The sequence below is a fragment of the Moschus berezovskii genome, chromosome 12 (genome assembly GCF_049115385.1).
Source record: "Moschus berezovskii isolate FMDL1 chromosome 12, NW_MosBer_1.0, whole genome shotgun sequence".
NCBI lineage: Eukaryota > Metazoa > Chordata > Mammalia > Artiodactyla > Moschidae > Moschus > Moschus berezovskii.
In genome coordinates this window covers 67,134,396-67,156,972 of record NC_142471.1, presented here as the reverse complement: position 1 = coordinate 67,156,972, position 22,577 = coordinate 67,134,396, and the positions used below count along the sequence as shown (strand labels likewise).

The 22,577-nt window shown below is 45.1% G+C and overlaps 2 protein-coding genes across 15 annotated transcripts in view; one reads left to right on the top strand and one right to left on the bottom strand.

The window, feature by feature from the left end:
* Positions 1–3,678, top strand: part of SEC31B (SEC31 homolog B, COPII component) — a 30,819-nt gene extending 27,141 nt beyond the window's left edge. For 3 of the 14 annotated variants that reach the window (XM_055424871.2, XM_055424869.2, XM_055424870.2), the window contains 4 exons: positions 239–385; positions 678–794; positions 1,257–1,328; positions 1,564–3,670. In XM_055424871.2, the coding sequence (XP_055280846.2) occupies positions 239–385; positions 678–794; positions 1,257–1,328; positions 1,564–1,743 (516 nt within the window). In that variant the 3' untranslated portion in view covers positions 1,744–3,670. The other 11 variants (XM_088842265.1, XM_088842267.1, XM_055424872.2 and 8 more) reach the window with 9 other exon arrangements.
* Positions 3,679–6,802: 3,124 nt separating this feature from the next.
* The window catches only part of WNT8B (Wnt family member 8B), a 29,073-nt gene continuing 13,298 nt past the window's right edge, over positions 6,803–22,577 (bottom strand). Inside the window, exons 2-6 of the mRNA XM_055424874.1 lie at positions 10,737–10,770; positions 9,845–9,983; positions 8,862–8,987; positions 7,551–7,693; positions 6,803–7,348 (exon numbers count right to left, since the gene is read on the bottom strand). Of these exons, the coding sequence (XP_055280849.1) occupies positions 6,803–7,348; positions 7,551–7,693; positions 8,862–8,987; positions 9,845–9,983; positions 10,737–10,770 (988 nt within the window). The remainder of the gene's footprint in view (positions 7,349–7,550; positions 7,694–8,861; positions 8,988–9,844; positions 9,984–10,736; positions 10,771–22,577) is intronic.

The following is a 22,577-nucleotide window of genomic DNA, read 5'->3' as shown; positions in this document are numbered from 1 at the left end:
TTACAGAAGCAGCCTGGTCCTTCCCATTCTCAGACGGGCACTCTGTCCCCTCTCTCTCCCCACTCACTCTCCCCGCAGCCACCTCCTCTTTCCTTCTTATTCACCATCTTCTGACTTCTAGGTTCCCCACTCACTGTTCTGTGCCCTTGTTCATTCATAGTTTCTGCTCCTCCCTCAAAGCAGGGTGGAAGGAGTCTTTCAGCTTAGACTCATGTGCCTTTCTTTTCTCTCTCTTTAGTTGCCAGAGACATTTATGCCTCCAGCACTAATTACTGCTCCAGTTATGTGCCTCGCCCCTGAGCCTCAAGGGGTCCTTTCCTCACAACCCGCTGTCCCCAGTGTGAGTCATGCTCACCCTGGAGCCCCACAAGAACTCAGCCAGCAGGTGACAGGAATGATGTGTTTTCCTTCCTCTTGGAAACCTGCTTTTCTTGGGTGTAGAAAAGCAGGGAGCATGGAGAATGGCTTCATTCCTCAAGTTGGAGGCAGACTCTGGGCTGAAAGAGATGGGGTGGGAAGCAGATACCAAGTGTCCTTACTGCAGAGAAGGGGGATGCCCCTCCCCAGCTCTGGTCCAGTGGTAGCAGCATGACCCCAAGTCACAGGGGACTAGTCCTGAGGGGAGCCATAAGCAGGACAGCTTGCCTATCTCTCCTGTCTCCCTGCTCCCTCCTCAGCAATGTCAGCAGCCACTGGAGAAGATCGACAGGAAGGAGCTGCCCCCTGAACACCAGTCCTTGAAGATCAGCTTTGAGGCGCTTCTGCAGCGCTGCTCCCTGTCTGCCACTGACTTAGTGAGTCTGAACCTTCCCCATGATGCTCCCTTCCAACCCCAGCTGGTCCCAGGATCCCTTAAGTGTAAGACCAGTTCCTTGTGTGAATCTTCTTACTGTCCCTGGACATGCTGTCTGTAGCTTATACTTATTTGATATTGTCGGTGTGGAGTTGGGGAAGACTTGTCTGGTCTGAAGTTTAGCTCCTTGGTAGCAGGACCCAACAGCACCGAGACTTAGCTCTTGGAAAGGCAGCAGGGAGTACTGGAAGGAGGGTGAGATCAGTAGTGAGGAGACCTGCCATTCATTCCTGGCTGAGTCAGCTGGAGCAAGTCAGTTACCCTTGTCAGGTCTCCATGTGTCCTCTGTCAGATGAAAGAAAGAGCATTGAGCCATTCTAGCTCTAAGGGACCATGATTCTTTACAGTCCTGTGTAGTATTAGGCTTAGGGATTGGAATTAGAATCCATTTCCCTCCCTGCAGAAGACAAAACGGAAGCTAGATGAAGCTGCGCAACGTCTAGAATGTCTGTATGACAAGCTCTGTGAGGGGACAGTAAGTACACTCAGTGGTGCTCACCTGCCTCCTGCTTTTCCACCCTCACCCATGGCCAACGGGCATACAGTGTCCCTTCCCATAAGCCTCACTGACACTGGGTTCCCTACAGAATATAGACATGTTGCCTGGACTGGGCTCCACAACTCCAGAAGGGAGTCCTCGCTTCTCCCTTCCATGCCTCCAGGGTAGGGGTGGAGTTGGGCTTACTAACTCTGGGCCAATCCCTCCACAGCTCTCGCCTCCTGTGCTGGCCGGGCTCCATGAGATTGCCCGATGTGTGGACTCAGGAAGCTCTGAGCAGGGCCTTGTGGTACATGCCCAGGTGGTGAGCTGCAGCAGCTTCAGTGAAGTCTCCAGCTTCATGCCTGTTCTGAAGTCTATCCTCACCATTGCTCATAAGCTGCACGTCTAAACAAGGCAACTCCTCCAGCCAGGAGTCCACTTTTATGTAACTCCTTCTGGCAGGAAGGGAATTTTGGAACAGATCCTGTTTATTTTTCCCAGCCTTCCTCCCTTGCTGCCAGGTATATAATGCTGTTGGCTTGGCTCCGAACCAGCAGAGTGCCTGCTCTCTACCCCTTTATGCCTGGCCCTCTGGGATCTGCCCAGGGCTCAGTCAGCCTGTTCTCCTTCACTTTCCCTAAAACTATACTCCAACAGGGGCTGGCACAGGGTGCCTTCTCCCCCAGGGGTATTCTGTCCAAGTGGTTTCTGAGAGGGTGAGCAGAATCATTTTTTCAAGTCTACCTCTACCGTACACATCGTGTGGGTCTTTTGTCTTTCCCCTTCTGTGGGTTATGAGCCTAACTTTATCTTCTCCTTGCCTCTGACTTCATGTTTCCATACTTCTCTGAGCCCCAGAGACTAGGGTAGAGTTGACTGCTGCTCACCCTTTCAGCAAATCCTAGACATGAGTGATGGGTGCTGAGCAGAACCAAGAAAAGGAACTCAGGCCCTTTTAAGAAGGGACTTCTCCTCTGCCAGCATTATTAAGGGTGAACTAGGTGAGGTGGAGGGTGGAAGGGGTGCACTGCCTTTTGCTGAGAGTTGTCTTAAGCTATGGGATGGGAGCAGAGGGACCACTGCCCATGGGGGCAGCCTCTGACTCAGCCTGCCTGAGTCCTGGCTCAGGCAAGATCTAGACCCATTCATTCTTTGATTAGAAGCCTGGTTCTGGAATAGGAGCTATATTAATGAAAGACTCTTCTGGCACTCTTCTTCAAGACTTGGAGGCCCTTCTTCCCAACCCCCACACATCTCAGGGCTGCCTTCTCTCTCTGGCTGCACTTTCATGGTTGGATGCACTGAAGCCCTGATGTACTTTATGTGCAATAAAGCTGCTTTAGTTTGGTTTCCTCAGTCATTTCCCAATTATTATCTCCTCTGGGTCTTAGTTTGCTCTTACCTGTCTTCCCAGTCCTTTGTTCTTGCTCCCTGTACCTCAGTAAGGCAGGGGAGAGGCTTGGGGACAGATAGAAAGTCAGGAGAGTTGAAGAAAGGAGGTGGCACTGAATTAACCTCTCTCCTTGCAGCATTTATGGCCACTCGGAGGTATGTGTGTGTGGTGTGTGTCTTCATCCGTGCCTGACATTCAACTCCAGGGTTTTCCCCACACCAGTGAGTGTGTGCATCTCCATCTGTGCTTGATATTCAGTTCCAGGGTTTTCCCCACACCAGTGTGTGTATGTGTGGTGTGTGTCTTCATCCGTGCCTGACATTCAACTCCAGGGTTTTCCCCACACCAGTGTGTGTGTGCATCTCCATCTGTGCTTGATATTCAGTTCCAGGGTTTTCCCCACACCAGTGTGTGTATGTGTGTGTGTGTCTCCATCCGTGCCTGACTTTCAGCTCCAGAGTTTTCCCCACACCACTTCAGGGCTGAGCTCAGCTACACAAAGGGGCTGGGTGTGAAGCCAGGGCTACGATCTCTAATCCTGTTGTAGATCCCATCATGTCTGCAGGCTAGATGTGTGTGTTTGGGAGGAAGGGATTGTTAGGCAGTATTTGTTTGTAAAGCCACTTGCTCTTCAGATAATACTTGCACTAACTTCTATTGATGAAGCAGTGTGAGCCCCAGCAAAGTCCTTTCCCAAAGTGTCTTTGAAGCCAAGAGCCCATTGAAGGGAAGAAAGGCCGAGAGAGGGGATTAGTTTGTTCAGCAGCTGTGAATTTCAGTGGGAGGTTGATGAACTCCCGAGTCTTTGTTTAAATTAAAGGGGGGGAGAAAAAAGCCGCTGCTGGAGCGAGAGCCCCACTTGGGGCCCTGTACTAACACAAGGAGAAGTCTGAGCTGCGGGGAGCTGTGTACTGACTGCGAAGACTTTTCCCAAACACTTTTGGAAAGGTGTTGTGAGAAGGGAAGGGGGCGGAGTGGGGGATTAGCATGTGAAATGAAGTTTTCATTGACTCCGGTGGGGGTAGAAGGCTATTTTAATGGCATTTTGTTCTCTTATTTTCTCTTCTTGAGCTCTTTAGAGATATTGTTTTGCTAAGGCCGGCTTTCTTCCCCCTTCTTTCCAGTCTGCAGATTGCCTCTATGGGAGCCAACATAAATATTTCTCCTCCAGGAATGCGGGTTAATTAAAAGGAAATGAATGAGTGGAAGCGTCCAATCCAGACCCACAATAGGCGAGTGCCCTGGCCTGCCCTTCCCTCCCACCACCCCCAGCACCGCCAGCGCTGAGCATGACCCCGTCTCTGTCTTTGCCCTAACTTGCTGCTAAGGCCAGGTGAGGCTGAGATTCTTTTCAAGGAAAGAAAGCCCTGCCTGTGTGTAGGCTCACAGGCCAGGGACAGGAAGGAGACAGTGTTTTGTCCCCTCCACCCAGCATCCTTGTCACTTCTCAGGACCTCCCTCCGCTTCTGTCCCCTGGCTGAGACAGATGGACTCCTAAGGAGCACACAAGAGGAGGGGAGGGGCCTGGGTTCCAGAACTCACCCCATGGTACCTTACTAGTTGGTGGAACAAGCCAGACATCTTTCTCAGCATCAGTTTAAGTCTGTAAAACAAAAGATTTTTCACTCGCTGACCTTGAAGTTGTCTTCCCAAGCAGCCAGTCTGGTTGTCCACATTTACAAAGGGGAACACAGCACTGGTGATTGATTATAAGAGAGAACTTAAAACTCCACGAATGCAGGAGGTCAGTATGTTGTTCACCACTGTATTTCTACTGTGGTGTTTGCTGAATGAATAAATGAATCAATGGATAATGTAAGGGGCGGGGGGAAAGCAATCCAGACCTAAGGTAGCTCAGTATAGTTTTCTTTATAGACACAAATGAATTTGGTATCAGTCATAGCCATTTGGGAATATAAAACCTGTGAAAGAACTTTCTGGCATCATGACATGTTTCAAATACTGACCTGGAGTTGTCACACATGAAGCACGATAGTTCTCCTACTAGTATGCTGAGAGACCGCCTGAGGAATGCTGCTTTCCTTTACAAGGTTTTACTTTTATATTTTCTAGCTGCCTTGCCAGATTTTCTTACTGAACACTGTCAAGCAATTCTGCCAAGTGGGACAGCCAAGTTAGTGCATGTTACTGCTTGATTAGGGACAAAGGGCTAGCTGGGAGATCGACGAGGCCCAGATCAAAGCTGAGGAAGGGAGCAAAAGGCCTTTGCTGATAGAACTGGAAGTGAAGCACTCCAATACCCTGAAGGACAGCACGTACCCTGTAAGGAGGGAAGGTGAGCCTCTCTCCTCAGTAGGTGTTAGTGGGACCAGAAAACGTGTAGGGATGAGGCCAGGAATTTGAGGTCTGCCCTTGCTGTTGTCTCAGTTTGGAGTATGGGAGCCATTCTGCTCTCACTGATCGACCCTTAGAGCCTCCTCCCATTTTACCCACTTCGAGCTACTCTTCCTCTGTGCTCTCCTCTACAAGAGATGAGATGAAGTCTTCTAGCATTTGACCCATTCTGCTTCAGAGGGTTGCCTGGCACCCAGATCCAGGACCAGCCTAGGGGAGGGAGATGACTGGGAGGCTCCTTGGGCTGCAGAGGGTCTGTCAGGAGTTAGTTCTTCTTTCCCGAGCCCTATTCCATCAGCAAGTCCCTGCTGTACTGCTTCCTTCTGAGAAAAGAATGAGAAGCAGCACCACAAGTAGCAAGGTCTTAGCCACTGAGTGAATGTATCAGTGGAAGATTTATGGGCATGATTTCCTAATACTTGGCAGATGAACCTCAGTCAGGCCAGGATAACTACTTAGGCCATCAGGGAAGTGAGGTCCCCAGGAGGATAGTATCCAGGTAAGGTGGGAGGGAGGAGAGGGTCTAGAGGTTACATCTTCCATGCACCCTTCCCCATAGCTCCAAGAATAGGTTCAATACCTGGAAAAAAAGTCAGATGTCACAGTGACTGCAATAAATTAAGGTTCAAGGTACTGAACTTCCTATTAACAGTTTCAATGCAAGAAGTTTACATATTGAAGGGAAGTATCCAGTGCCTGAATCCTGCCTATTTGAGAATCAGGTTAGTGAAAAGGAGGGATCCCAGCTTCTCATTCCTCATGACCTGTCTTCAGAGGTGCAAACCAGGGTCTGAAGGGAAATTAGCTTTATTTATCTCAGTCTTGGCTCAGAGGAATAAGATCCTTTGGGGAAGAGTAGAGGTAAAGTTGGTTTCTAGGAGAATGTAGGGTCGGAGCACAGAGAAGCTTATTTGAAAGGGTAGGAAAGAACTGGCACTCTCCCTTTACCTTTTTCCTGGATGTTGTGGGTATGTGTCTGGGGCACCTTGGATGAGTGTCTAGGAAGGTCGTCGCCCCACTGGCAAAGTCCATTAGAGACATGACAGGGGTGAGTGGCACCCTTGGTTTTCATCAAGTCAGCACTCAAGTGTTCTCACTTCCTCCATGTTCAACTTCTTCCTCTAGGAACCAACCCCTAAAGACATGCTTTTTCTTGGGTTAGTTTCCTCAGTATCTCTTTCAGAGAAGGAAGGAAGGATAAGGGGAGGGAAAGTAGAGATTCTTGGGGAGTATATGCCAGCAGTTAGGGAATCAGAAGCACAGGAGGGCCTCTGCCAAGGAAGGTGTGGCTGTGGCAGAGAGCTGACAGCAGAAACTTGGGGAGTAGGGGTAGAGGGGGGAAGATGGGTTAAAAAAAAATCCATTCTTTCTCTGGGCCCTGCGTATCTCAGAAGGGTTCTTCAGTTCCTAAGTTCCACAGGCTAGGTCAGGCATTAGGGCAGGTAGGACTGGGAGAAGGAACACCCATTATCTTCGAAGTCCTGGGAAGATCAATAGCTCAGAGTCTCAGAACAGAGCGCTGTCAGGTCTCAGTGGTGGGTGGTGGGTGGACGATGCCGACAGCAGAGAAACTGTGGAAACAGGTTGGAAAGTGGCGAGCTCCAGGAGAATGCAGCATCCCTGGCCTTAGTCGTGTGGGGGTCCCTATTCCCTAGGTTCCTCACTACTGGGGTCTCTAAAAAAAGCCAAGGGCCAACGGGAGAGAGGGGAGAAGAGTCGCTTAGGGTTTTCTCCCGGGTTCGTGCGCCGCGCCCCCCCGTGGCCGGTCCGCGCGGCTGCAGAAGTACTTGGTGACTCGCCGGCGGCACTGCTCGCAGCGGACCGCACAGCACCAGTGAAATTTGCAATTGCAACTGGACACGGTCTCGGCGCGGCGCTCCTCTACCGCCAGCCCGCAGTCCCCGCAGAGTCGACGGCAGCTGCGGCGCTCCCAGCGGCCCAGGGCCCGGCCGCGCCGCAGGCACTCTCTGCCTTCGGTGCCCAACAGCCCTAGCGTCTTGTTCTCCAGGCAGTAGTCCGGGGAGTCCTCCAGGTGCACCAGCTCCCGTGTGGAGATGGAGCGAAAGGTGTCAGCGATGGCGCCGCGGCCCGCCGCGCTGTTGCCTGCACCCTGCAGCAGGTCCACCTTGAGAGCTGCGTGGTACTTCTCTTTCAGGTGCGCGCCCACTTCTCGGAACTCCGGCAGCTGCAGCCAGCAGGTCTGCGTGGTGCAGCTGCCAGACACCCCGTGGCACTTACACGTGCGTTTCATGGTGCCCTTCACCGCCTGGGGAGAGAGCTAGGAGTGAGCAGGTCAGGGATTGCGCCCCTGGGGAGTCTCGCCCTCTGGCGAGTTCCTGCAAGTCTACCTGGCCAGCAGGCTTGGTACCACGTTTGCCCAGTCAGAAAAAAGACTTGACGGGCTGTCCGCACCTAGGCCTGGTAGTGGATGGAGCCAGGCGCCTGCTTCCAGGGGCTGCAGGACTCACCTTGCGGCCGGCCTCGTTGTTGTGCAGGTTCATGGCTGCCCGAGCATCCTGTCCTGTCTCCAGGGCATCGACGAATTGCTTGGATATTGCCTCTCCGAAGCCCACGTTGTCGCTGCAGCCTCCCCACAGCCAGCCTTGGCCCCCTGGAAAACGTGGTGGGAAGAAAGGCCGTTGATCAGGCCGCACAGAGCCTCCTGGGCAGCTGGTTCTAAGTGGGTTAGGGGGATTGAGGAAGGATTCAGGTGGGGCGAGTGCCCTTGCTCCAGATTAGTTTCACCCCAGATTTATTTTTGACACCTTTGTACTCCTAGCTTCAGCCCATCCCCTGCTCAGGATTCCATGACATAAGTAGCTACCAGGGGAGGCAGGTGCGTGCTCCCGGGACTATGTTTCTGGTCTTTGGGCAGAGAGTACACATTTTCTGCCAGAGACTGACGTCCGGAAGGCACAAAGTGGTGTGGAAAAGGTGAGGAAAGTGCAGACACTGAGCGGGAGAGAGGCCCACTGAGATAATATGGAACAGCCGTTGGCATTGGGGTGGAGCGCAGAGGACTGCAGAGGACAGTGGAGGTAAACGGGAAATGAGATAGGGATGGTGTCAGGTGAGAGAGGGTGAGGTTCGAGGAAAAAACACAGGACCGGCACTTGACAGGAACAGATCACCTTTAATGAGGCGAGAAGGGGCAGCAGTCAGATTAGTGGGCTGCTGTGATAAGTCAAGAAGAGAGTGGGTATATATAGAAAACATATATATGCGGAGACACATTGTTTTGAGGGGGTCTGTTTTTCCTCATGATTATTTTTGACTAGTTAGCTTTCAACAACTGGGGCAAGGAATTCCTGAGACCGGCCAGAGACTGGGATCAGCTGGGAGCTGAACGTAATCAATCTTAATGTCCATTCCTTTCTTCCGGGAAGAAAGTGCTTTATTCTGTATAGAACAGTGGGGAGGACCCGGAAGGGAGTTTTAATTCCAGGCTATTTTGAGCCGTGTAGCTTTCCTTCATTAGTCAGTGTGGAAGGGCCCCCCTCCCATGGTTGAGACAGTAATAGGTTAGAATCTGAAGGGACTGTTCTTCTTTTATCGCTATTGTATTTAAATTAAGGGAACCACCCAGTGAGAGAAGGGCTCCCAGCTACCTATAGCCTTGTTTGTCACTGTAGCGCTTGGGCTCAAAGTGGTCCACCTAGATTTTCCTCAGATTTTGAAGACTACAACCCTTCTTCACTCCACCAAGTACCTGCCAAGCTTTTCATTGCCTGAGTGAACTTCACTGGGCTGCCCTACCCACCCCCAAGATCACTACTTACCCAGTTGCCCATTGCGGGAGTCATCACAGCCACAGTTGTCAAAATCCCCAAGGCTGCAGTTTCTCGTCAGAGTGTACATGACCCCGGCAGAACTGATGGCATGCACGAATGCTGTCTCCCGATTAGCTGACAGGAACCAAACATTGAGTGAGTGAGAGGGAGGACTTACAGCCCAAAGACATACCTTTAATACCATCCTTATACCCTCCTCACTCTGCTCCCTTCTATTGGGTTGGCCAAAAAGTTAGGTCAGGGTTTTCCACAGGATCTTATGGAAAACCCCGACAAACTGTTTGGCCAACCCAAATGTCTTGCCATCTTTATAATGTACCCTACTCTCTTCCAGGATCTGCTCCAGTCCTGGTCTCAGCTCAACTCTTCTCTCTTCCCATCTTTTCAGGTTACACATTTTATGACTGAGTGGTTAGAGTATTGTTGATATGCGTGGCATTTAGGTGGGAAAGAGACCAAGAAAGAAATGGGGAAGAATCTGAAGGTCAGGTTGTAAAGAACCCATCCCCACTTTCTCTTGGAACATGGAAGTCTGAGAGGCTTCTGAGAGGTGCTAGCTAGTCCTGAATCATTTCCTGGCATGGCCACTTTTTAATCTTCTGTATGGGAATCTGGTCTCCAAGTCAGTTCCCACTTGCCCTGTACCTCTCTACTGATCCTGCTAAAGGCAGAGAATAAGAGGCATGAAAATATATGACCTCTACCTACCTACCTACTTATATTTTGAGGAAGCTAGGAGGCTGCAGATGGTATAGGATTGGGAATGAGGCAAGGGCCATTTGTTGAGTAGAGAGGGTGTCAGTAAAGAAAAAGAGGAGCTGGAGCAAAAAACAGAGAAGATACTAGAGAGGGAGATGACCTGAGAGTAGAGACCAGCAAAGGTAGAGAGAAGGATGGGTTCCATCCCTGGAGAGTGGGGCTCTAACCTGTGGCCAAGGGGTCCAGGGACCTGTGGCTGAAGCTTTCCTTACCACTGCGAAGGCCACCATGGCTGGACAGCTGCAGGGCTCTCTCAGGGCAGTTCCAGCGGTCCCAAGCAAACTGGTATTTGCATTCTTCAATTCCACTCTGGGCACCAGCTGCCACGCTGCTGGAGTAGATCAGGTAAGCCTGCAGGGACACAGGGGTCAAACTTTAGACTCACAGCAGCTGAACTTGGTAGGCATTTGCCTTAAAGTGGCCAAGCACGTCTTGTCCTGCACATTTTCCCACTCCTCCAAATTAATGACAGAGTAAGCACTTTCAATATGCTGTCTCATGTAACATCACAAATAACCTTGTGAAACTGGTACCATTTTATAGAATAGAAACCTAAGGCTCAGAGAGGTGATGTGAAACTATTTGCTCAAGGTCTCACCACTAGCAAATGGTGGAAGTAGGAATGAAACTGGTGTTTCATTAGACTCTAGACCTCACTATCTTTATTCACTGTACTCTGTCACTTCAGAATGAGACTCAGTTACATGATTCATGAATTTTTAACTGTTTTCATCCTATGAAGAGAACATTTTGTAGCTGGAAATATTCTTAGAGATCATGTAGTAGAATACCAACATTTTAAAGATGGAGGACGGCCTGTCTGCCCTGCGCTGAGAAGGATGGCTAACTATAGCCTAACACTACGAAAGAAAACTTTTATTCTGGCCATAAATTCAGAGTCAATATTCCTGAGTTCTTGTCCTGGCTCTGACATTAGTTTGCTGTGTGATTTGGGGTGTATCCCTTTCTGTGTCACAGTTTTTCTGCCTAAAAGAAATACAGTATAATAAAAGATGTGAATATAATGAAAAGAAATTGACATGTATAGTCTTCAGTCAAGAAGCTAAGTGAAGTCCAAATAAATTAAAGGAATTTTTTTCTTACCTTTGGGCCAGTCATCAGGAAATTGTTCACTGACCTAGGAGAGAGAAAAACCACAGAACATAATAGAGATACACCAACTCATTTCTGATGCCAAGAGTTTTAAGAATTGCTTCAGCAAATATATAGGCATACCTCAGCGACATTCCTGGTTTGGTTTCAGACCACTGCAATAAAGCAAATATTGTAATAAAGCCAATCACATGAATTTTTTGGCTTCCCAGTACATACAAAAGCTATGTTCACACTATACTGTGTCTATTAAGTGTACAATAGCATCGTCTTAAAAAAATACAATGTATGTACCCTAATTTTAAAATACTTTATTTTTTAATGGATTTTACAACCTTGACATGTATTTATTTTTGGCTGTGCTGGGTCTTCCTTGCTGCATGCGGACTTTCTCTAGTTGTAGGGGGAGGAGCCACTCTTCACTGTGGTGTGTGGGCTTCTCATTGCCACCGCTTCTCTTGTTGCAGAGCACAGGCTCTAAAGCGCTGACTTAGTAGTTATGGTGAACAGGCTTAGTTGCCCCATGGCATGTGGTATCTTCCCCGAGCAGAGACTGAACACAAGTTCCCTGCAGGCGGATTCTTAACCACTGGCCCACCAGGGAAGTTCTTAAAAAAAAATAGCTTATTGTTAAAAGTGCTAACCATCACCTGAGGCTTCCTAAGTCATAATCTTTTTGCTGGTAGAGGGTCTTGCGTTGAGGTTGATGTCTGCTGACTGACCAGGGTGGTGGTTGCTGAAGGCTGGAGTAGATAGGGCAATTTCTTAAAATAAGACAATAAATTTTGCCATATTAATTGGTTCTACCTTTCACGAATGATTCCTCTGTAGTATGCAGTGCTGTTTGATAGCATTTTGCCCAGAGTAGAACTTCTTTCAAAACTGGAGTCAATCCTCTCAAATAGTGCCACTGCTTTATCAACTAATTTTATGTAATATTCTAAGTCCTTTGTTGTCATTTCAACAGTCTTTACAGCCTCTTCACCATGGGTAGAGTTCATCTCAAGAAACCATTTTCTTTGCTTATCCATAAGAAGCAACTTCTCATCCATTCAAGTTTTATCATGAAATTGCAGCAATTCAGTCACATCTTCAGACTCTGCTTCTAATTCTAGTTCTATTTCCACCTGTAGTTATTTCCTCCATTGAAATCTTGAACTTCACAAGGTCATCCATGAGGATTGAAATCAACTTATTCCAAACCTCTGTTAAACTTGATGTTTTGACATCTTCCCATGAATCCTGAATGTTCTTAGTTATCTAGAATGGTACAGCCTTTTCAGAAGGTTTTCATTTAACTTTGTACAGAGGACTCATTCATGGCAGTTACAGCCTTACAAAATGTATTTCTTAAATAATAAGACTTGAAAGTCAAAATTATTCTTTGATTCATGGGCTGCAGAATGAATGTTGTGTTAGCAGGCATGAAAAATAGCATTAATCTCACTATACATCTCCGTCAGAGTTCTCAGGTATATTGTCAGTGAGCAGTCATATTTTGAACCGAATCTTTTTTTTCTGAGCAGTAGTTCTCAACATTGGGCTTAAAATATCCAGTAAACCATGTTGTAAACAGATGTGCTATAATCCAGGCTTTGTTGTTCCATTTATAGAGCAGAATTAGCATAATTCTTAAGGGCCCTGGAATTTTCAAAAGGGTAAATGAACATTGACTTCAGTCTATATCACGAGCTGCCTCAGTCAACCTGTCCTTTGAAGTTCTGAAACTGGACATTGACTTTTCCTCTCTAGCTATGAAAGTCCTAGATGGCATCTTCTTTCAGTAGAAGACTTTTTCCTCTACATTGAAAATCTGTTGTTTAATTTAGCCTCCTTTATTAATTATTTTGACTAGATCTGGAATCTGGATAATTTGCTGCAGATTTACATCAGCATTTGCTGTCTGCCCTTGCATTTTTATATTATGGAGATGGCGTCTTTTCCGTAAGCCTCATGAACCAATCTCTGATAGCTTCAAACTTCTCTTTTGCATCTTCCTCACCTCTCTCAGGCTTTACAGAATTCAAAAGAGTTAGGTCCTTGCTTTAGGTTAGGCTTTGGCTTAAGGGAATGTTGTGGCTGGTTTGATCTTCTGTCCAGACCACTAATACTAATACTGTCTCCATATAGACTGTTTCATTTATCATTCTTTTTTTTTTTTTTTTGCTGTGTTGGGTCCTCACTGCTGTGCAGGCTTTTCTCTAGTTGCAGAGAGCGGGGGTCATTCTCTTGTTGCTGGGTGCAGGCTTCTCCTGCTGTGGAGCACAGTGTCTAAGGTACGTGTGGACTTCAGTAGCTGCAACACATGAGCTCAGTAGTTGTGGCTCCCAGGTTCTTGAGCACAGGCTCAGTAGTTGTGGTGCGCAGGCTTAGTTGCTACATGGCATGTGGGATCTTCCTGGATCAGTGATCGAACCTGTGTCTCCTGCATTGATTGGCAGGCAGATTCTTCACCACTGAGCCACCAAGGAAGCCCCTCACTTATTCTTGTGTTCACTGGAGCAGCACTTTAAATTTCCTTAAGAACTTTTCCTTTGCATTCACAATGTTTGGGAAAGAAGCCTAACTTCCTCACTAAACTTAATAATTTATAGCTTTTGATTTAAAGTGAGTGATTCTTGTTTTCACTGAAACACTTAGAGATCATTGTGGTATTTTCAACTGGCCTAATTCCAATATTGTTGTGTCAGGGAATAGGGAAGCCCAAGGAGGGGGAGAGATGAGAAGGGCTGGTGGGTGGATCAGTCAGAACCCACACATTTATTGATTAAATTTGCAGTCTTATATGTCCTTCTAGGGAGTGACATAGAATAGGGGTTATAGAAGGCATAGAGAGTGTGTAATGTGAGGAGAGCCAAAGAGGAAGGAATTTAAGTGTATATGTGTGCCACTTAGGGACAGTAATATGATTAAAAGGAAAGATGCTAACAGACAGTGGAAGATGGAGACGGCTCTACGGAATGTGTTTTCAAGCAGCATACCGCTACTACATGGAGGTGTAAGCTTCCCATTCCCTTTACATACAGTTGCTGATGACATGACCCAGGCTGGTGTCAAAGCGTTTGTGTCTTTCTGGACACTCTCAGCTCTTCTCAGACCTTTTGTTAAACTCCAGACTTGCATAAATACATATAATATATAAAACTCAGTTGTGTCTGACTCTTTGTGACCTCATGGACTACAACCTGACAGGCTCCTCTGTCCATGGAATTCTCCACGCAAGAAACTTGAAGTGGGTTGCCATTCTCTTCTCCAGCCGACCCAGGGATCAAACCTGGGTCTCCCACATGGCAGGCAGATTCTTTACCGACTGAGCCACCAGGGAAGCGATATATATATACATAAAAGAACTAGGGTTTGAGGCATTATTTATTTATTTATTTATGTTTTGGCCATGCTGCATGGCTTACAGGACCTTACTTCCCTGACCAGGGACTGGACCTGGGACCCCTGCAGTGGAAACTCAGAGAGCTAACCACTGGACCACAGGAATTCCCCCAACTATATTCTTGACACCACTTCAGGCTTTAATAGGCAGCTCAAACTTAACATGTCCAAACAGTTTTGATCTTCACTGTCACCATTTCAAACCTGTTCCTCCCATTGTCTTCCTCATCTAAGGAAAGGACAGTTCTTTCTTCCAGCTGCTGGGTGTCATCTTTAACTCCCTTTCTCTCACATCCTGTGTTCAGTCTGTCATCAACTCCTGCCAGCTCCAGTTCAAAATATATCCAGACTCTAACCAGTTCCCAACATCTTCACTGCTGTCACCCTGGTCCAAGCTGTTATTATCTCTTGCCTGGACTGTTGTTATAGCCTGCTAACTGAACCCCTTGGTTCTACCCTTATTCTTCCCATAATCTATGCTCAAAATGATTAATCCCTTTAAAAGGTGATCCATTTAAAATATAAATCAAATTTTTGCCTCTCTGCTCAAAATCCTCTAGTGTTTTGTTTTGATTCTTAAATCTCACATAAAATGATAGCCAAATTCTTACTGTGATTTATGAGATTCTATGCAATCTGGTACCCAGTTATGCCGCTGATCTAATCTCCTGCTACTCTCCCCTCACTTAATCTGCTCCAGCCAGACTGGTCCTCTTGTTCTTCCAGCATACCAGGTACTCTCCAGCCTCTGGGCTATTGCATGGGCTATCTTTTCTGTCTGGAATGCTTTTCCATATAACCATATAGCTTGTTCCTTCACTTGCACTGGCCTTTTGATCAAGCGTGTCATTTTCCCTGAGGCTTTCCTGGATCACCTATTTAAAAATTGCAACTTCTTCCACTCCCTCTCTCTGCTCCATTTTTCTCCAGAGCACTTTTCATCATCTAAATGCCATGTTTTACATCTTTATTTGTATATCCTCCTTCCACTATATTGTAAGCTTCATTAGGCAAGGGTTTTTTTTTCCCTTGTTTTTTTCTTTTGGTTTGTTTTGTTCACCAAATATTATCAATGCCTTGAACAGTGCCTGAGGATAGTAACCATTTAATAAATATCTGTTTAATGAAAGAACAAAGAAACTCACATTTAGGGGTGGGAGCAGGAAGAAGTATCATCTGAGGAAACTCAGAAGGAACAGCAATCTAGAGAGATGGGGAAAGGAGAGAATCCTTCATTCATGCGCAAGGTCTTACCACCATGAATATGCAATATCTCTCAAATCTTTACCTCCGACCCTGACTTCCATCTTGAGATCCAGAGCTACGTTTTCAATCAAATGCTAGACTTCTTTACTGGGAATGCTTCAGATTGTGATGGCAGTATGTTTATTTTTTGAATTTTTACCATTTAATATGAAAGAGCACCTTCCAAATAACTTCAACGCCTACTTAAATATTAACAATGAGAATACCATATGAAGACTCATGGGAGGGGGTTAAGACTTGAGTTTTTTTCTTACAGGGGAAACACACAGCTATTAGAAAGCACTCTCAAAACAGTATATTCTTCATAGGTTGGGGTGGGATGGGCAGTTGGTGCAAGGGACAAGAGAATAGTAGATTATCTGTGAAAAAGTCCTCCTGGAGATTATAATTAGCCTGCCTCCCCATTCTCATGCTGGTTAAAAGTCATTATTATATTAAGAGAAAAACTAAGTACTTTTTTTTAAGAGTTAAAAAAATTTTGCTATGTGTTCTTGAAATCAGCAAAATGAACGTAAGAAAAATAGGGAACTATAATTAGGGAACTATAATAAAAAAGAGCAAAAGTTAAAGAAGTAGAAACCAGAAAATCAGTAGTTTTATAGGGCTGTCTTTGAAAGATAATAAGACAGCAAATCTCTAGCTAGAGCCATCAAGAAAAGAGAAACACAAATACATGCAATTAAGTTTGTGTGTGCAAAGAAAATACTATAGAAGATTTAAATATATCCTATTTTCTTTAAAATTTATTTAAAGTACAGATGATTCTCTAGGAAACTATTACTACATTTGCTTTATTATGAGGCAGAAAACCTGAGAGAGGAAGTTCTATAGCCAGAGGGTCGGTGTCCCAGCTCTGCTACTTATTAACTATGTGACCCCAGGAAAGAGACTAGTCTGTGCTCAGTTAACCTCAACTATAACTAATGGGGTTATGATGTGGCAACTTCAGAGGCTATTGAGAGGGTCAGATGAGATAATACTTGTATAGGACATATGACAAATTGGGGTAAATGCTTACAACATATGACACATGAAGAGCTCTTACGTATTAAAAAGAACAAACAACATTATTTTTTAAAAAAGGACATGAACAACATAAATCCCCAAAGAAATAGAAATAGCCAGTAAACAATGGAGGCCAGACTATTTAAAAGGTAATTCGTCTTCCCTGCCAACTAGCCACTGCTGACTTCACTGTTTCCTCCCCCACCGCCCAGTCTCTCTCAGTCCATTCTCGGCATCCAACTGGTAATGAAAACCCAAGTGTATCTTATCTTTGTAAAATTTTTCACATACAAGTTCCCTCTTTTCTTCCTTGTTTTCTCAGTGACTCTCACTGTTGCAGCCTGAGTTGTGGCCCCCGACCTAAACCACTGTAGAACTCTAGTGATTAACCTCTCTACTTAACAGTTTTTATCCAACTCCTGTCAGGTACGGTCTGAGCTAGATCAATCTTCCGAAAGCCTGATTCCAGTGTCACCCTACTCAAGAATCTTCTGTTGTTCTCCAACTCTGGCCACTTAAGGCCCTCCATAATCTGACCCTACATCCTTTTCCAGCCTCATTTCCCATTAAACACCCCTACTTGTCTAGTCCTCTAGTCAGGCCTCTGCTGTGCTTAGTTGCTCAGTTCTGTCCAACTCTTTGTGATCCCATGTAGCCCACCATGCTCCTCTGTCCATTGGATTCTCCAGGCAAGAATACACAGAGTGGGGTTGCCATGCCCTCCTCCAGAGGCTCTTCCCAACCCAGGGATCAAACCCAAGTCTCCTGCATTGCAGAGAGGTTCTTTACTGTCTAGGCCACCAGGAAGCCCCTAGTCAGGCCTAACCAGTTGCTATTCTTGGAAATCCATGCATTCATGCCTCTGTGCCTTTGATTATGCTGTTCCATTAATCTTACCTATTCTCAGTATTGTCAGCCAATAGTACTGGGACACCTGGATATCCACATACAAAAGAATGAGGTTGGATCTCTACCTCATACCACATAAAAATTAACTAAAAATGAATTATAGACCTAAGTGTGAGAGCTAAAACTACAAAAAAATGAAAATACAGCTTTAATTTTTCATGACCTGGAATCAGGCAGTAGTTTCTTAGATACACCCAAAGAACATGTCACCAAAGAAAACATGGATAAATTATAGTAGTAGTAAATCGCTCAGTCATGTCTGACTCTTTGCGACCCTGTGGACTGTAGCCTACCAGTCTCTTCAGTCGACGGAATTTTCCAGGCAAGAATACCAGAGTGGGTTGCCATTTCCTTCTCCAGGGGATCTTCCCGACCCAGGGATCGAACCCGGGTCTCCGACATTGCAGGCAGAAGCTTTGCCATAAATTAGACTTAATCAAAATTAAAAATTTTTATGCTTCAAAAAACACTGTCAAGAAAGTAAAAAGACACCCCATAGAATGGAAGAAAATGTCTGCAAGTCATATATCTGGTTAGACACTTGGAGAAGGAAATGGCAACCCACTCCAGTGTTCTTGCCTAGAGAATCCCAGGGATGGGGGAGCCTGGTGCTCTGCCGTCTGTGGGGTCGCGCAGAGTCGGACATGACTGAAGCGATTTAGCAGCAGCAGCAGAACATATAAAGAGCACTTCAACTAAAGAGTGAAAGGCAAATAGCTCAATTTGAAAATGAGCAAAGGACCTACTGTATAGCACAAGGAACTCTACTCAATGCTCTGTGGTGACAAAAATGGGAAGGAAATCCAAAAAAAAAGGAGTTATATGTATACACATAGCTGATTCACTTTGCTCTACACTGGAAACTAACACGACATTGTAAAGCAAGTATACTCTGATAAAAATTAATTGAAAGAAAAATAAAATGGACAGAAGATCTGAATAAAAGTTTCTCCACAGAAGGTATACAAATGGCCACTAACTACATGATAAGATGCCAAACATCGTTGCACACATCCTAAGTCACTTCAGTCATGTCTGACTCTTTGTGACCCTATGAACCTGTTCATGGGATTCTCCAGGCAAGAATACTGGAGTGGGTGCCATGCCCTCCTCCAGGGGATCTTCCCAACCCAGGGATCGAACCCATATCTTCTGTGGCTCTTGCACTGCAGGCAGATTCTTTACTACTGAGCCACCAGGGAAGCCACATTGTTAGTTATCATGAAAATACAAATAAAAAACATAAGAATTCACACCCACTAGTATTGTCAAGGATGTGCAGAAATCAAAACCTTCATACATTGCTGGTGGGATTACAAAATAGTGTAACTAATCTGGAGAATAGTCTGGCAATTCTTCAAAAGGTTAAACATAGAGTGACTATATGACCCAGCAATTCCACTCCCATTTACTCAAGAGAATTAAAAGCATGTGTCCAACAAAAACTTGTAATACATGAGTGTTCATGGCAGCATTATTCATGATGGCCAAAAAGTGAAAACAACCCAAATGTATATCAAGGGATGAATGGATGAATAAACTGTGGTCTATTCATACAATGGAATATTATTTGGCCATAAAAAGGAATGGAGTACTAATGCTACATGAATGAACCTTGAAAATATCATTCTAAATGAAAGCCAGACACAAAAGGCCATAGGTTATGATTCTTTTTATGCAAATGTCCAGAACAAGCAATTCCATAGAAACTGAAAGTAGATTAGTAGTTTCCAAGGACTAAGGGGTGGAAGAATGGGACGTGGCTGCTAATGGATAAGGGATTTCTTTTTAAGGTGAGGAAAATGTTCTAAAATAGATTGTGGTGAGGGTTGTACAGATTTTTTAATATCCTGAAACCCACTGATGTGTACATTTTAAGAGGGTAAATTTTATAATGCATGAATTATATCTCAATTAATATGTAAAAAAGAATATCAAGGAGAGATAAGAAAGCCTTCCTCAGTGATCAATGCAAAGAAATAGAGGAAAACAATAAAATGGAAAAGACTAGAGATCTCTTCAGGAAAATTAGAGATACCAAAAAACTTTTCATGCAAAGATGGGAACAATAAAGGTCAGAAATGGTATGAACCTAACAGAAGCAGAAGATAGTAAGAAGAGGTGGCAAGAATACACAAAGGAACTATACAGAAAAGATCTTCATGACTCAGATAATCACGATGGTGTGATCACTCACCTAGAGACAGATATCTTGGAATGCAAAGTCAAGTGGGCTTTAGGAAGCATCACTACAAACAAAGCTAGTGGAGGTGATGGAATTCCAGTTGAGCTATTTCAAGTCTTGAAAGATGATGCTGTGAAAGTGCTGCACTCAATATGCCAACAAATTTGGAAAACTCAACAGTGACCACAGGACAGGAAAACGTCAGTCTTCATTCCAATCCCAAAGAAAGGCAATGCCAAAGAATGCTCAAACTATCACACGATTGCACTCATCTCACACGCTAGTAAAGTCATGCTCAAATTTCTCCAAGCCAGGCTTCAACAGTATGTGAACCATGAACTTCCAGATGTTCAAGCTGGTTTTAGAAAAGGCAGAGGCACCAGAGATCAAATTGCCAAAATCAGTTGGATCATCAAAAAAGCAAGAGAATTCCAGAAAAACATCTACTTCTGCTTTATTGACTATGCCAAAGCCTTTGACTGTGTGAATCACAACAAACTGTGGAAAATTCTTCAAGAGATGGGAATACCAGACCACCTGACCTGCCTCTTGAGAAATCTGTATTCAGGTCAGAAAGCAACAGCAAGAACTGGACATGAAACAACAGACTGGTTCCAAATCAGGAAAGGAGTACATCAAGGCTGTATATTTTCACCTTGCTTATTTAACTTATATGCAGAGTACATCATGAGAAACACTGGGCTGGATGAGGCACAAGCTGGAATCAAGATTGCCAGGAGAAATACCAATAACCTCAGATATGCAGATGACATCACCCTTATGGCAGAAAGCGAAGAAGAGCTAAAGAGCCTCTTGATGAAAGTGAAAGAGGAGAGTGAAAAAGCTGGCTTAAAGCTCAACATTCAGAAAACTAAGATCATGGCATCCGGTCCCATCACTTCGTGGGAAATAGATGGGCAAACAGTGGAAACAGTGACAGACTTTATTTTGGGAGGGGCTCCAAAATCACTGCAGATGGTGACTGCAGCCATGAAATTAAAAGACATTTGCTCCTTGGAAGAAAACGTATGACCAGCCTAGACAGATTATTAAAAAGCAGAGACATTACTTTGCCAACAAAGGTCCATCTAGTCAAAGCTATGGTTTTTCCAGTAGTCGTGTATGGATGTGAGAGTTGGACTATAAAGAAAGCTGAGCACCGAAGAATTGATGCTTTTGAACTGTGGTGTTGGAGAATGCTCTTGGGAGTCCCTTGGACAGCAAGGAGATCCAACCAGTCCATCCTAAAGGAAATCAGTCGTGAATATTCATTGGAAAGACTGATGCTGAAGCTGAAACTCCAATACTTTGGCCACCTGATGCAAAGAATTGTCTCCTTTGAAAAGACCCTGATGCTGGGAAAGATTGAAGGCAGGAGGAAAAGGGGCCAACAGAGGATGAGATGATTGGCATCACTGACTCGATGGACATGAGTTTGAGTGAACTCTGGGAGTTGGTGATGGACAGGGAGGCCTGGTGTGCTGCAGTCCATGGAATCGCAAAGAGTCAGACACAACTGAGCGACTGAACTGAATATGTTCAGTTCAGTTCAGTTCAGTCGCTCAGTCGTGTCCGACTCTCCGCGACCCCATGAATCACAGCACGCCAGGCCTCCCTGTCCATCACCAACTCCCGGAGTACACCCAAACTCATGTCCACAGAGTCGGTGATGCCATCCAGCCATCTCATTCTCCGTCGTCCCCTTCTCCTCCCGCCCCCAACCTTTCCCAGCATCAGAGTCTTTTCCAGTGAGTCAACTCGTCTCATGAGGTGGCCAAAGTATTGGAGTTTCAGCTTCAGCATCAGTCCCTCCAATGAACATCCAGGATTGATCTCCTTTAGAATGGACTGGTTGGATCTCCTTGCAGTATAAGGGACTCTCAAGAGTCTTCTCCAACACCACAGTTCAAAAGCATCGATTCTTCGGCGATCAGCTTTCTTCACAGTCCAACTCTCACATCCATACATGACCACGGGAAAAACCATTGCCTTGACTAGACGGACCTTGGTCGGCAAAGTAATGTCTCTGCTTTTCAATATACTATCAAGGTTGGTCATAACTTTCCTTCCAAGGAGTAAGCGTCTTTTAATTTCATGGCTGCAATCAGCATCCGCAGTGATTTTGGAACTGAATATGTTACTTATTCTTAAATTAGTATCTAACTCAAAAGCCACAATCAGTTTCTTGAAGACTCACAGCAACTTTTTTCTGCCTCATATAAAGGTTTTCGTTTATTCCCTTATACTCAACTTGAAGTAGAGGCTGTCTTAGTTATCACTGTATCCCCTCCAGTACCTTGAACATAACAAGTACCTGATAAAAATAAATTAAAAGATTTTGCAAAAATAAATGAGAGGATCATCAGAATCAACAGAAAATTCTAGGATAAAAAGGACTGAAAAAAGATTTGGGGGGGATATGAGAAAGAAGTTTGTGGCAAGCCTGTGCTCCCACTAATTTTCTACCATGGTGAGCAGATGAGCGTGGTACATTAGCAGATCATTCCACAAGAGCATCAGTGAACACTGAGCATATGTACACAGAGGTTGATGTTATAATCAAAACTTTTAGCAACGTTAATCTGACACACTTAATGCTATGTATAATTGTTATTGTGCTTCATAGCAATTAGGCATAAGTAGCAAGCAATTTACATAAATAACTGTAGTTAGTTTTGCTTTTACGCTGCCAAATAGAAATTTTACAGTTGTTTCCTCTCCTTTGGTTAGTCCTCCAGTATATATACTAATCCCATATAAAGTTTAATTTTTATCACACAAGTAATAAGAATGTATTAGGTATATAAGGAACTCTTTTGGGTGCTCTACCTGTATCATCGTTTTCAATTTTTTTATATCAACCCCATGGAGTAGTTACTGCATGACTTATTGGGTGTTCTGTGCACACAAAATACTCTTTTTAGTGCTTTAGATGTTTTAAGCTCACATAACTATTACAACAATTACATGAGGTAGAAGCTAGTATGTCTTCCATTTTACAGTCAGAGAAACAGAAACAAGAGTGTTAGCCAGTGTCACACAGCTAGTTAAATGGTAAAGACGGAGTTGGAACCTAGTCG